The sequence below is a fragment of the Argentina silus genome (genome assembly GCF_951799395.1).
Source record: "Argentina silus genome assembly, chromosome: 21".
In the NCBI taxonomy this organism is placed as follows: Eukaryota; Metazoa; Chordata; class Actinopteri; order Argentiniformes; family Argentinidae; genus Argentina; species Argentina silus.
In genome coordinates, this window is record NC_139675.1 from 4,309,459 (window position 1) to 4,321,958 (window position 12,500).

At 46.1% G+C, this 12,500-nt stretch overlaps 2 protein-coding genes across 2 annotated transcripts in view; one reads left to right on the forward strand and one right to left on the reverse strand.

Moving 5' to 3' along the window:
• zdhhc5a (zDHHC palmitoyltransferase 5a) overlaps positions 1-81 on the reverse strand; it is a gene marked incomplete at its 5' end in the record, with an annotated part of 10,627 nt that extends 10,546 nt beyond the window's left edge. The window contains one exon of the mRNA XM_083692923.1: positions 1-81. This exon is cut by the window's left edge and continues 74 nt beyond it. Coding sequence (XP_083549049.1) covers positions 1-81 — 81 coding nt within the window.
• Positions 82-11,860: 11,779 nt separating this feature from the next.
• Positions 11,861-12,500, forward strand: part of LOC310820819 (fatty-acid amide hydrolase 2-A-like) — a 6,871-nt gene continuing 6,231 nt past the window's right edge. Inside the window, exon 1 of the mRNA XM_083692624.1 lies at positions 11,861-12,181. Coding sequence (XP_083548750.1) covers positions 11,993-12,181 — 189 coding nt within the window. The 5' untranslated portion in view covers positions 11,861-11,992. The remainder of the gene's footprint in view (positions 12,182-12,500) is intronic.

The window sequence follows — 12,500 nt, forward strand, 5'->3', positions numbered from 1 at the left end:
GCGTAGCGGGCGGGAGGGGGAGGCAGTGTGGGGGGGCGAGGAGGGCCCGCCCATACCCCCACTCTTACTGCCGCCCGGCATCACAGGGAGGGGGGGGGGGGGGGGGGGTCAGATGATCAACCAGGGAGGGGGGGTCAGATGATCAACCAGGGAGGGGGGCGGGGGGGGGGGCACGTAAACAACCCCACCCAGCGGGGGATTTGTTTGGGGGTGAGCTGTGTGTGTGGGTGGAACGAGGGATTATAGATAAAGAGGAGGGAGAGATTAAGCGAAAGGGAGCAGAGAGAGAGAGAGAGAGAGAGAGGGAGGGAGGGAGGGAGGGATTGGAGTAGGGGGTTAGAGAGGGAGGAAGAGGAGTAGGGGGTTAGAGAGGGAGGAAGAGGAGTAGGGGGTTAGAGAGGGAGGAAGAGGATTCCCCTTCTCAATCGGACCAGGAGGAGAGAAGACCAGCGTCTCTGCATGTTCACCAGAGAGAGAGGGGGAAAGAGAAAGAGAAAGAGAGGAGTAGGGAGGAGAAGTAGAGCACTCCTCTTAAAGCCTGTGTTTTTACAGCACTGTCCCTTTGCTGTTAAGATCGGGGATGAATGTCCACTTGGCCCTTGACCTACTGAGATCGGGGGATAGGTGTTTGATTGAGATGCACTCTGACAGAGCCAAGAGGCTTACAGGCCCACCACAATAATGCCTTTGTTTTGGACAGGTAAACAAGGGTTGAAGAGTTGAAGATGAACAGATTGTTGACTTGCTGAGATCCTCAGGATGAGGTGTTGCTTCTTTTAAGCTACTGGCAAAGGGAAACAACAGATTCTGCTCTAATTCAGTTTAAAACCTAGATTTTTTCAAATACTTTGAAACAATCCTTTGCAGTCAATGTGAGCAAACGTATTGAAATGTCTTGGAGAAATAAAAAGCGATCCCACTAAATGTGCATGAGAGGTAAATAACTTAACTGAAGGCTTAGTGATAAGAAAATAGTGCAATAAAAAAAAAAGCAATATGGCTTCATTCTTTTGGTGCGACAGAAATAGCTTGGACCCTTCCTTTCAAAAATAAAACATGAAAGCCTGCTAAAATAAAATAATGAAACCAGTCGCGCGATTTGGTGAAGTGGTTTTGAAAATGTCCCTACGAAGGGTGCACAATCTTACTGGCATCCAAGAAGAGCCCCTTAAGATCATAAATAATAACAAACTCAACTCAACTTTGGGGGAAGAATGTCAGATTGACCCAGATGAAGCCGATGGCTTTGATTGACATTGCGTTGCCAGTGACATTCAGACCTATCAAAACTACCCTAGAATAAGATGGCTGATATCTTACGCTCTCTGATAAATACTGACAATGGATTTGGTCTCAGAAGAAGGATCGAGGGCATATGGAAGGCTTGAGAGGTAGAGGTGAACCAAAGGTTTTTGATTGGTTGCAGGTGAAGACGTACAATTTCAGGGAACTTTATCGTTCTCCAAGCCTTGAGAGGAAGGTCAGATCACCATGGATACCCTAATTTGTAAACAGGAGGTTGATATAAAGAAGAGTGGATGGAGAAACAGAGAGAGGGAGAGGGAGACAGAGAGAGAAAGTGATTGCAAAATTATCTTTCTTTGTCTGCATGAGCTTCTTCTCTCAGTAGTTGCTTCCTGGTTTATTCACTCCTGATGCATCACAAAGGAAACACTACAAAATAAAAAAAGGGGTAAAATAAACAGCAGAGAGAGAAATGTGGCAGTCTTGGCTGCTCTGGTGGGCAGCTATTTGTTTGAAAAAAAAGATGATTGGCTGTCCTTCAGTCCAAAAATCGTATTGAAAACTGTAGCGCACTCGCAGACGGATCCTGGAACCTTGCTCTCCCCCGTCTGGGCATCCCTGAGCCAGACAGACACAGGTGGAGCAGCTCAAAGGATCCCACCTGTTACAGGTGTGTGGAACAGAGGAGTGTATAGATCAGCGTGTGTGTTCTCTCCTGGCCCGAGGGTGTGCGTTACGTTGCCGTGGGAGGCGTGGGAGCGATTGAACATGGGCATCCAGGGTTGGCGGGCCAGTCGGCCCTGAAAGAATCAACCACACACACACACACACACACACACACAACGTAGAGCTAAAAGTGCTAAGAGACACACACACACACACACACAACTCAAACACCCAGTCAGCGCTCAAAAGATGCAATCCTCATAGGCTTTATGTATCCAAATCAACACCACCACAGAAGTGGTTTTTAAAAAAAAAAGAAAAAAAAAAAAAGAAAAAAAAAGAAAAAAAAAAGAAAGAAGAATAACCCGAAGCCAGAGAGGAAGGCTGATGGCTGGGAGCCGAATCCCCCGGTGGGGGTGGAAGGCCTCCTCCCTTGTGTCCAGCAGCCCAGCTGCGGTGGATGAGAGGACGAGGGCCGTTAGTTACATAAGCGTCTCACTGAGCAGCCATTCCCCCCGGGACTCCAAGGGCCATTCCTCTACTTCCTTTCCCCAGCAGAGAGCTCCGAGAGGGGGGCACACCCACCCACCACACCCCTGGGGACTGGCTCTGGGTCTCTTGACTGTGTGTGTATGTATCTATGTGAGTCAGAGAGAGATTCTGTATCTCTTTGCGTTCGTCTGATTCCGTTTGTGTCTGGTGGTGTTAGTGTCTCTGCCTTTGTGTCTGAGCGTGCGATTCTGCCCGTGTCTCTCGGTGACAATGAGGGGGGAGGGGGATGGCGGTTAAGAGGGCGGTAGGGTAATCCGTAAAAAGGGAGTTAAATCCAACAGGTTCTCTTGTGGCACGGTGTCCACCCCCCCCTTGTAGTGTCGCTGGTGATCCTCCCCTTCAGCGCCTGATACTCACGGCAGAGAACTCTAAATGCCTGGTGAAGTACATCTCCTACAGACAGAGGGGAGGGAGGAAGGGGGGGGGGGGGGGTAGAGAGAGAGAGAGAGACAAACAAGTTTAGTTTCATGAACCCAACACAGATCTGGCCTGCTTGAATAACAACTTGCCATTGGTGTACCGCAGTGGAGGCTGGTGGAGGTAGAAATCGGAGGACGGGCTCATTGTAGTGCATGGAACCGAATGAGGATGCCTCCGATTTCTACCTCCACCAGCCTCCCCTGAAGTACCTGCTGTTGTCGCCAACAACAAGGTGTGTTTATAGAACGCTAAACCACCTGGAGGTGTGACAGATGAGAACCCTGTGCTGTGTGCGTGTGTGTGTGTGTGTGTGTGTGAGTGATTTATTTTTATCTCCGCAATCATCCTGGCTCCTAAACCAAATCCATAAAAACAGCATGGGTGTGAGTCTGGCAGATTCCGTTAGGCCTCGAGGGATAAAGATGACTGAATGAGAGAGAGAGAGAGAGAGAGGGACAAAGAGAAAGGGGAGAGAAAACTCCTCCCTGGTCTGGAAACAGTGTATGAGGTTGTTCTTTTTTGGAGGGAGGTGGAGAACTGTTTTCCTAATCAGTGAACTGGATGTGAGAGGGTGTGAACGTTTGAGTGAGACTGCGGGTGTCTGAGCATGGAAATCGAGACGGATGGGTGATCATCTTCTGCGTGCACCACGTAGGGGAAAACACTAAAATAAAATGGTGCATTCTGAGTTAATCTAAGCTAGATAAAATCGCGCCGCGTGTCCATTAGAGTTAGTGTCGCTTCTCTTCTGAACATACAATCTAAATTTTGGCCATTTTCCTTTTTTTGTACCTACTGAACACAAACCAGAGCTTCTTTATGCCAGAGTGGCACTTTTAAAAAAAATAAGACAACTGAGGAGACATTCAGGGACAGTAAGGCCAACCACTTCTGTTTCAAAAACATTCCCTCTGGCTTCGTACTGAGCGCCATTAACCGTGTGTGAACTTTGTGTTTCTTCCTCAGCTGAAGAAGTTCACCAGATATCACACCTGTGTATCCATCAGATAGCCAGACAAGAAGGTTACCAGATATCACACCTGTGTATCCATCAGATAGCCAGACAAGAAGGTTACCAGATATCACACCTGTGTATCCATCAGATAGCCAGACAAGAAGGTTACCAGATATCACACCTGTGTATCCATCAGATAGCCAGACAAGAAGTTCACCAGATATCACACCTGTGTATCCATCAGATAGCCAGACAAGAAGTTCACCAGATATCACACCTGTGTATCCATCAGATAGCCAGACAAGAAGTTCACCAGATATCACACCTGTGTATCCGTCAGGTAGCCCTACACACAGTCAGACACCAATACAACACTTGACTACTGGCAGACTGCAACACTTCAATAATATGTTCAGCCATTTATTTTGGTTCTTTGACTTCTCCTTCTCCTTCTCCAGTACAGTGAGACCCCGTTCAGGAGGGAACACCACACTGCTCTGCTCTGATCCGTGACTTCCAAAGCCACCTGTCTACTCCTTCGCCTGTTCTACGAACGACTGATCACGATGCAGAAGGACTGACTAAGTGAGAAAATCCCTACGGAGACACGCGCGCACGGAGGAAGCGGTGACCTAAATCATTCAAACACAAATACATCCTGTAACGTGACCCCCTGCCCCATCCCGACATATAGCCGAGCCTACATCCCAACCATAAAGAGGGCAGGAACAGGCCGGATGGAAATGGCCGACTCAGCAGTAGGAAATAGTTGCTGCAATATATAGCGTAGGGTAGACCTCTGACCTTGGGCCATGTCCAAACTTTCTTCAAAACCTTCCTATCCTCGACCATGCAGTTCCTTTACGGTCGCTGACAGGTAGGGGCCAAGGAGTCTTCCCAGACAGGAAAATCTCCGGACCCTAGTCAAAGCTTAAATCACGGTCCAGATTTTCTCCTGGTCATGTCAGGCGGTCATAGGGAGAAACTCCGAGCCCCTGGGTGATACGGAGCATTCATCAAATTGCTTTGACCTTTGACCTGTTACAGCACATTCAGAACTGTGGTTGTGAGAGAGAAAGGAGGCAAGCAGGGATTAGGGACGCTATGCTATCTCGCCTCAGTGTAAAAGGACACAGAATGGCAGTCGAACAGAGACAAATAGGTCTGCTTTACAATATTCTGTCTAATGGTGACTCAACCACAAGAAATAAGGTGTCACAGGGACACACAGACATTAATAGAAATACGCACACGTACAAATGTACTCTCCGAAACGCACGCACACACACGCACACAGTGAGAGTGAGTGAATGAAACATGAGATGATTGCCTAATCAGCAGAGTAACTGCCGGGGGGAGAAATAGCGCGCGCGCGCACACACACACACACACACACACACACACACACACACACACACACACACACACACACACATCGTGGTGCTACGCCCTGCCTTCACCTATTTTCGGAGGTTGTGGAGATGCACGCAGTTACAACCAGATGTTCTGCAATGTCATCCCCTTCCATCCCTTAGCGTACATCCGAAGGCCTAGTTACCATGGTACTGGGACACACCTTAAGCTGGACCCCAAGTCAACTGAGTGTTGCTTTTTGAAGAAAGCGCACATTCAAAAAAATTAGGAAGAAGAGACATTTTTAAAACGATAAATGAAAAATAAACTGTGGTCTTACAATCTTTTAAGAGACAGAAAAGTATCCCTACATTGGCTCATGACAACGACGGTCAGCACGAGCAGATGACCTTAGCTTTAGTCTACGTGGCCCAGTTCCTCCACATAACCACTGATGTGACCATGATGGATAGGTGAAAGCAACGTAATGGAACCTTTGCTTAAACCTATCCAATCTTCAAGGAAGGGACGACAGAAGGATGCTTTCTCAAAGGACAACAGACTACTGATAATTGCAAAAGCTTTGGCTATCTTGGCTGGCCTAAATCGGAGCATGCAGGCGGTTATCCTGAGAAATTAAGTGACATGTACAGTAACTGAATTGAGACTGGAAAACCGTTTTGCACTGATCTGAGGTGGACTGTCAGGAGTCAACTGCATAGTGTAAAGGCCTTGTGGTCAAATAAGAGGATACAATTCTGTGGCCTCGCTCTGTTGTCCAGAAGCAGTTTGTGACTGACTTCAGGACCAATGACCCAGCTGTGGAGGACCTCCCACGGTCTTAGGCCCTACAACAGCAACTTAAACTAGGACTCACATCACAGCTTTGAGGACTGACATAGATAACACAGAGAGTGAGCTGGCTAATTCTGACACAGATTCCATGAGGGTTAGCTAATATGATAATTTCCTCTTCCTTTTTAACAGAGCCTGTTAACTCTGTAAAATGAGCTGGTACCTTCCTTGTAGGGGGGGCTTGTTCACCGACACCAGCCATAACAGCAGGGATCAATGCAATTGGATGCGTGGGTGTGTTGAACTTCACCCTCGGTTTTTCCTTTTTCAGTCATCATTGTTGGCCACATACTGATCTAGCCTACCTTTGTGTTTCAACTACACAGCACCAACTACTGCATCTGCTTGAAACCACACACACACACAGACAATTTCCATACAGTTAAACCCAGCATACATTATGCAAGAGACACTGACACCCTTGCCACTACACCTATAGGAACGGTTAGAAGAACTGTGGGGGCCACCCCCGAATCAGCCAAATGTAATCGTAACCCCTCTGCCAAGCTGGTGCACCCACCTGCTATTAAAAAAGAAAAGAAAAAAAAAGGTTGGTTTTAAAATAACTTTCTCATCTAAACTGCCCTGGAGACTGCTACAGCAGGGGGGGGGGCACACCTAAAAACCAAACTTTGGGGAAACCCAGAGGTATAGCTGAGAGAATGATGAGTCTAAATATTGCATCACATCATGAACAAGGCAGCATTCTCAGCAATACATATCCTCCAACACATCAGCAGCAGCAGCAGCCTGCGGTAGCACAGGCGACTCCATGCTGGCGAGGTCCCTCTTCATCTCTCTGTTCGATTAATCACCAGCAACTTCTTTTCCTGGATCGGGAGGAGGTGGTGGTGGAGGAGGAGGAGGAGGAGCATTTGCATTAAAATGAACTCTGCATGGACTCGCAGCGTGACTCACGATCGATGGGCAGCCGAGACAGTCCAGGCACCAGCCCCGGAACACATGACAAATGGAGCCGTTAACTTCCTGAGAGTCCATCATTCGCTCCCCGTGATTCATCAGGACGGAGACGAGGGGCTCGGCTCCGTCCCCATATTCTACCCTCCCTCACCACCTTTCTCTAGTCTCCTCGTCCGTCCGTCCGTCCTTCCTTCCTTCCTTTCCTTATCCCCCCCCCCCCCCCCCCTCAACTTTATACCCATCGAAATGACAGAGTGGAGCTGTGTAGACTTCCATTTTCACCCGTTTTGTCTTGTTAGATCAGTGGTGGTGAGGGTATCACAACGGTAGGCTGTGTCTCTACTGAGCTCTCCCTGCCACGGTCCATTCAGATGCTGTGAGAATATAGGCCTACTGTACTACTGGGGTTACAGAGGCAGCACCAGACGGTGGCCTGACCTCAAGGCACATATGCATCACCACCACAACTTCTGACCACTCAACCTGGCTTGTTGGTACAACAATAACAAACAACCACAATTTGTAGGCCTATTTTTGCGTGCGCACACACACAGCTGTAAAAAAAGAAAAAAAAAGAAAAAAAGGGTTGTTTCACAACGAACTAACCTCTTTTAAGTCAAGTGTTATCAGGTGGACTTTACTACACTCTTACAGATGTTGCGCTGGTAACTATCAACACATACAGTGGTAGGTTAGTTACTGGTCTGCAACGACTAGTTGTGCAGCAGTGTGTAATATGACTTCAGAAAATGGGCATCCTGCATATGGTGTGCTAGCACGGGGGCCAGGTCTGACGTTCAAGAAGTTAAATCACATACTTGACCTCTTTTAGACTGGGGAAATACTGGCACACTCCCAAATTATGAGCATGGTTTGGACAAGTCCAATAAAGTCAACCTCATGTCTAAATTACAGTGTGTACACCTATGGGCAGCTATTCCTATAATCTAAGAAAACCAACAAAGCAACTACCAATTGATGGTAATCATGAGTAAAAAAAAAAAAAACGAAAAAAAAAAACGACGTAGCCTAAACCATTCCAAGATCGAAGTTTCAAGAAAAAAGAAAACGTACTATGCAGTCCCTCTCCAAGACAAATACGTAGTTAGTAAGAACATTGACAGTTTGGTAGTTAGGTAAATAGCCCGATCCATTTCCCATGTATGACAAGTCAATTTCGCCTGTAGTATTTTAGGGTGTGTTATCGCTGCGGTCCCACTCTGCGGGCCTCAAAACGAATCCCCGAACTCCCTCTCCTCCCCATGCCGAACGAGGGTACCTCCCCAAGTAGAACCAACACAGCTGCACAGCCCGCTGTGTCAAACGGCCCATGTTTGAATCGGTATATGACAGTCAAAGCACAGCAACTCGTTTTCGAAACGAGCGCAATAGACACTCGCCAAATGGACATATAGCCACTCCATTTACAACATTAACGTTACTGGAGGATATTGTTCTAGCTTATGGTACAGCCGAGCAACTTTAACTCGAAAACAATCCAAACCACGATAGCGACGAGGAAGAGGATAACAACTATCGCCGGTACAGCTCTTGGCTAAATGTCACTCCGGTAAAAAATAAAATCTGCCTAGAACTTCAACCCTCAAACCCTAACGGATAAATATCTCAGCATGCTAGCCAGGTAGTCGGCTAGCTATACCATCTGACTACAGGTAATTGTAGCTAATAGCGAGGAGGCTAGTAGCATACACCTGGACTGGGCGTTTGATGAAAACGCCGAGAAACAAGCTAGCTAGTTTACCTGCCATTTTTAAACCTGCAATTTGCTAGCTACTTCGCCTTACCCGTTTCAGTTTCCGTGTGTGAATTAATCACAAATCAGTTGAGTTGACAGCCTTGAATGTCGTCTGCTGATAGATTAGATAGTGGCTGACCCTTTTAATCTCCATACGAAGCTGTGGTGCTGGGTCCTCTCTCAAGTAGCCAGTGTTAGCTATTAGCTAGCTAGCAACTCGAGCTAGCTTCAATTTCCTTCTCCATACGGCATACGCCTAAAAGATAACAAGTGTCGGAAGCCATTTATTTGTTCATAAGCACTGGTCGACAGCTTCGTCTCATGTGTTGAGAAGACGTCTCTGTGTTTTTTTTTTAATCCAAAACATAGAAGATATCTTCACATATGTCACCAAGTATTAGAGGTGCTTGAAGCCGATACATATTTTCAGCACCAACTGAGCTCCGAGGTCCACGAGCAGACTGCGACCACAAATCGCTGTTCCGCCTCACGCCCCACGACTGGATGGATGTGTCTGACAATCAAACAGTGGCGGCCAATGAGAGACTTTGTATTGCCACTCGATACAAGCAACTCACTAAAACATCATTAGAGCAGTTCTCTCTCTCTCTCTCTCTCTCTCTCTCTCTCTCTCTCTCTCTCTCTCTCTCTCGTTTTGACTCCAACACGTAGGCCAGATAGTCATATTGGGTAGTAAGGTATCTAAGAGAGCACAATTGACAGGTAAGCCGACTCTGCAATGTTTAAAAAAGCCTGGGTGTGTGCTGACGAATACACCAAATACACCACCACACTACATCCCAGACAACACACACACCGTCAACCGTCTCCAAAGACACCGCCACACACACACACACACACACACACACAAACAGGGATTAAAGCGACAGCAGGAGTTGTGAGGATAAGCCCACTCTACCCCTACCCCTCCTCTCCACACACACACACACACACACACACACACACAGAGACACAAAGCTGACCGACATCTGCCACACCACCAGACATAATGATACAAATCTGAAACCCAATAATAAAATAACAAATGTGGTTGGAGGTGACTGACATGCATCATGGACAGAGTCTGTGACAAGAGTAAAGCCATTGACAGTTGGACATTCAAAACCCATAACAGAGGATCTAAAGGACCCCCCCCCCCCCCCACACACACACACACACACACATACACACACATACACACACACACACACACACCATCAACCATCTCCAAAGCACCCCCCAGTGTCACTCTGTCTTTCGACTTTTCTCATAAAGTACAACACAAGAGTCTTTTTTTGCTAATCATGGTGATCAACCAGGATTTGGGCTTGAATATTGGGAAAGTACCCTTACCACCTGTACCATATAGGAGACCTGTATACCAGGGGGGGCTGGTGGAGGTGAAAATCCGAGGATGGGCTCATTGTGATGCGGAATGGAATGAGGACGTCACAACAATGAATGTACACAAGTGCTTCACAATAAAGTTTTATATTATATGTGAATATAGCATCACTCATAACATTACATATGTCAATAATAAAATAAATAAATAAATAAATAAAATGAGCAAAGAGCAACTTCTCAACTCCTCATTAAGGTTGTCTTCAGACCCTGGAAACTATTTGCTGTGCATATACAATCTGAGAGATAGAAGGAAGTTTCCGGTGAACAAGATATGGCTAGGTGCTTCTCTCAGAGAGATCAGATTGATAGGGCAGAAGAGAAAGGCAAGGGATGTGGTTTAGTGGACCAGTAAGACAAGTTACAGCAGCCTTGTTATCCCGTGACAAACATGAGAACTGCATTGATATTGATGATGTTCTGGGCTATAGGTAGGGTCCCACGTTCTTATTTACGAAGTTACTTAGAGATCATTAAGTGTAAGAATGTTAATCTGTGGGCCTCAGCAGTTAAGAATGTATGTGCTGTGGAATGCACTTGTGGATGACGACGTTCATTCCACCATTTTGTGTTCTCATGTCTTCCTCTGGACTCCTTGTTCAAACCATCAAACCAGCAGGTTGGTTCTGACGGCAGACATATGAAAGTACTGTTCGGCTCTTAAACTCAGTTTAATACAATTGTACACGGTTACTACAATGATCTTGGATTTTTCGATACATCTTAATACACTGTAAAATCAGGTTCAATTCAACGACAGTATTTGATAGATGTGGAGATAGAGTGTAGAGTAGAGTACCACACAGTACCAAAAGTACCCGTATGAACAGAATTGTCAGTTAATACTGCACCCAATCAACTGTGCAGAATGAACTGACTCAACATCCAACGGATTTAGCCACACCTGCATCGATAACAGCGTTAATAAGATCAGCCTTCACTTAACATGGCGGCACATGTAACTACATAAACTATAAACTTAAATATAAATCTAATACTGTATACAGCTTAAATAATATAATAAATTCCAGTTTGATAAAAAGTACCCAACTACGACATTGACCATGTCATCTCGATATCTATACTATGTTGAAAACCCATCCAATTCCTCTCCTCTCTAATGGTCAACTCCTAAGCAGCCCCTGTCAGCGTGGTGAACACCGTGGAAAATGGGGGACCGTGTGACACCTCAAGCACAGTAAAGCAGACCTGCATTCACAGATTGATGTGGGACTCAACACTTCAAAGTGGTTTGTTGTTTGTTGGCCTTGTCAGTAACATTTCCATTACATCTGTGAAATGTGTTTTACTGGACAATTCATTACACTCTCTGTCACTCTCTGTCTGCCCTTTCCACATAGATGTTTACATGTTCCTCAAATTAAGCAATTAGGCCTACACAGATAGGCACGGAGTCACGGTTCGGAGATCTTTGGCGCTCTCTGGTGGTGAAAAAACGGAAATGTCGCTTTGCAGATGCTGTCTGCTGATCTGTATTCATCACTTCCAAGAAAGTTGAATATTTGTAGCCTGGGGTTTAATGGAAGAAAACAGCGTTTCATGTGATTTCTTTTTTTTTTTTTTTTTTTTTTTTTTTTTAAATCTAGTAAAATTCCTAATGATCTCATTGTTTATGATGTTTGAGATGGATGGTTATTGTATAATGTCCAAGTCCATGTCTGAATATGGCAGACAGGCTGTAATAGTCAAAGCAGTTATAAAAGGCAGAGGTGAATTTAGTTACTGCACCCCCGTTGCATGCTGGGAGGAGCAGTGAAACTGCAATTCCTGTTCGATTATCAGGTGCTTACAACAAGCACGAATTTTAGCCGTCAAAGAACTCATGTTTAAATAGCTGTTAGGTGATGGCGCTGACCCGGTTCGAGCGGTTCCTGGTGTGGATGTTGCGAGGGGCTGTGGGGATGCTGTTCGCCCTCTTCCAGCTTCTTGCACCCCGGCGGAGACCCGACAGGTCGACGGGGCTCCCACCAATCATCAACCCACTTTTGAGGGTCCCCGCGATGCGCCTCGCACGTATGATTCGACGGAGAGAGGCAGGTGAACTTCGTCAAAGTGTGAAAATGATGATAGATGCACATAGCGCATATAAAAAAAAGTATCAGATGCTTGTTTCATAATGCATCATCCCCCTCGGATTGTTTAGGGAAGAGATGCTGTAAGGTGACACGATAGTTGTGATGAATTCTGGGAGCTGTAGTAGTTAATAATTCCTCGAGCAGACGGCCTATTTAATGTGTATTGCATATTAAAGGTTGGGAAATAGAAAATATATACCAATAGTAATGGCTTATATTTGCGCTGTTGAGCCCTCTGCGTAAGGGATTTAAAACCTGAACAATGGTGGCAGGGGGC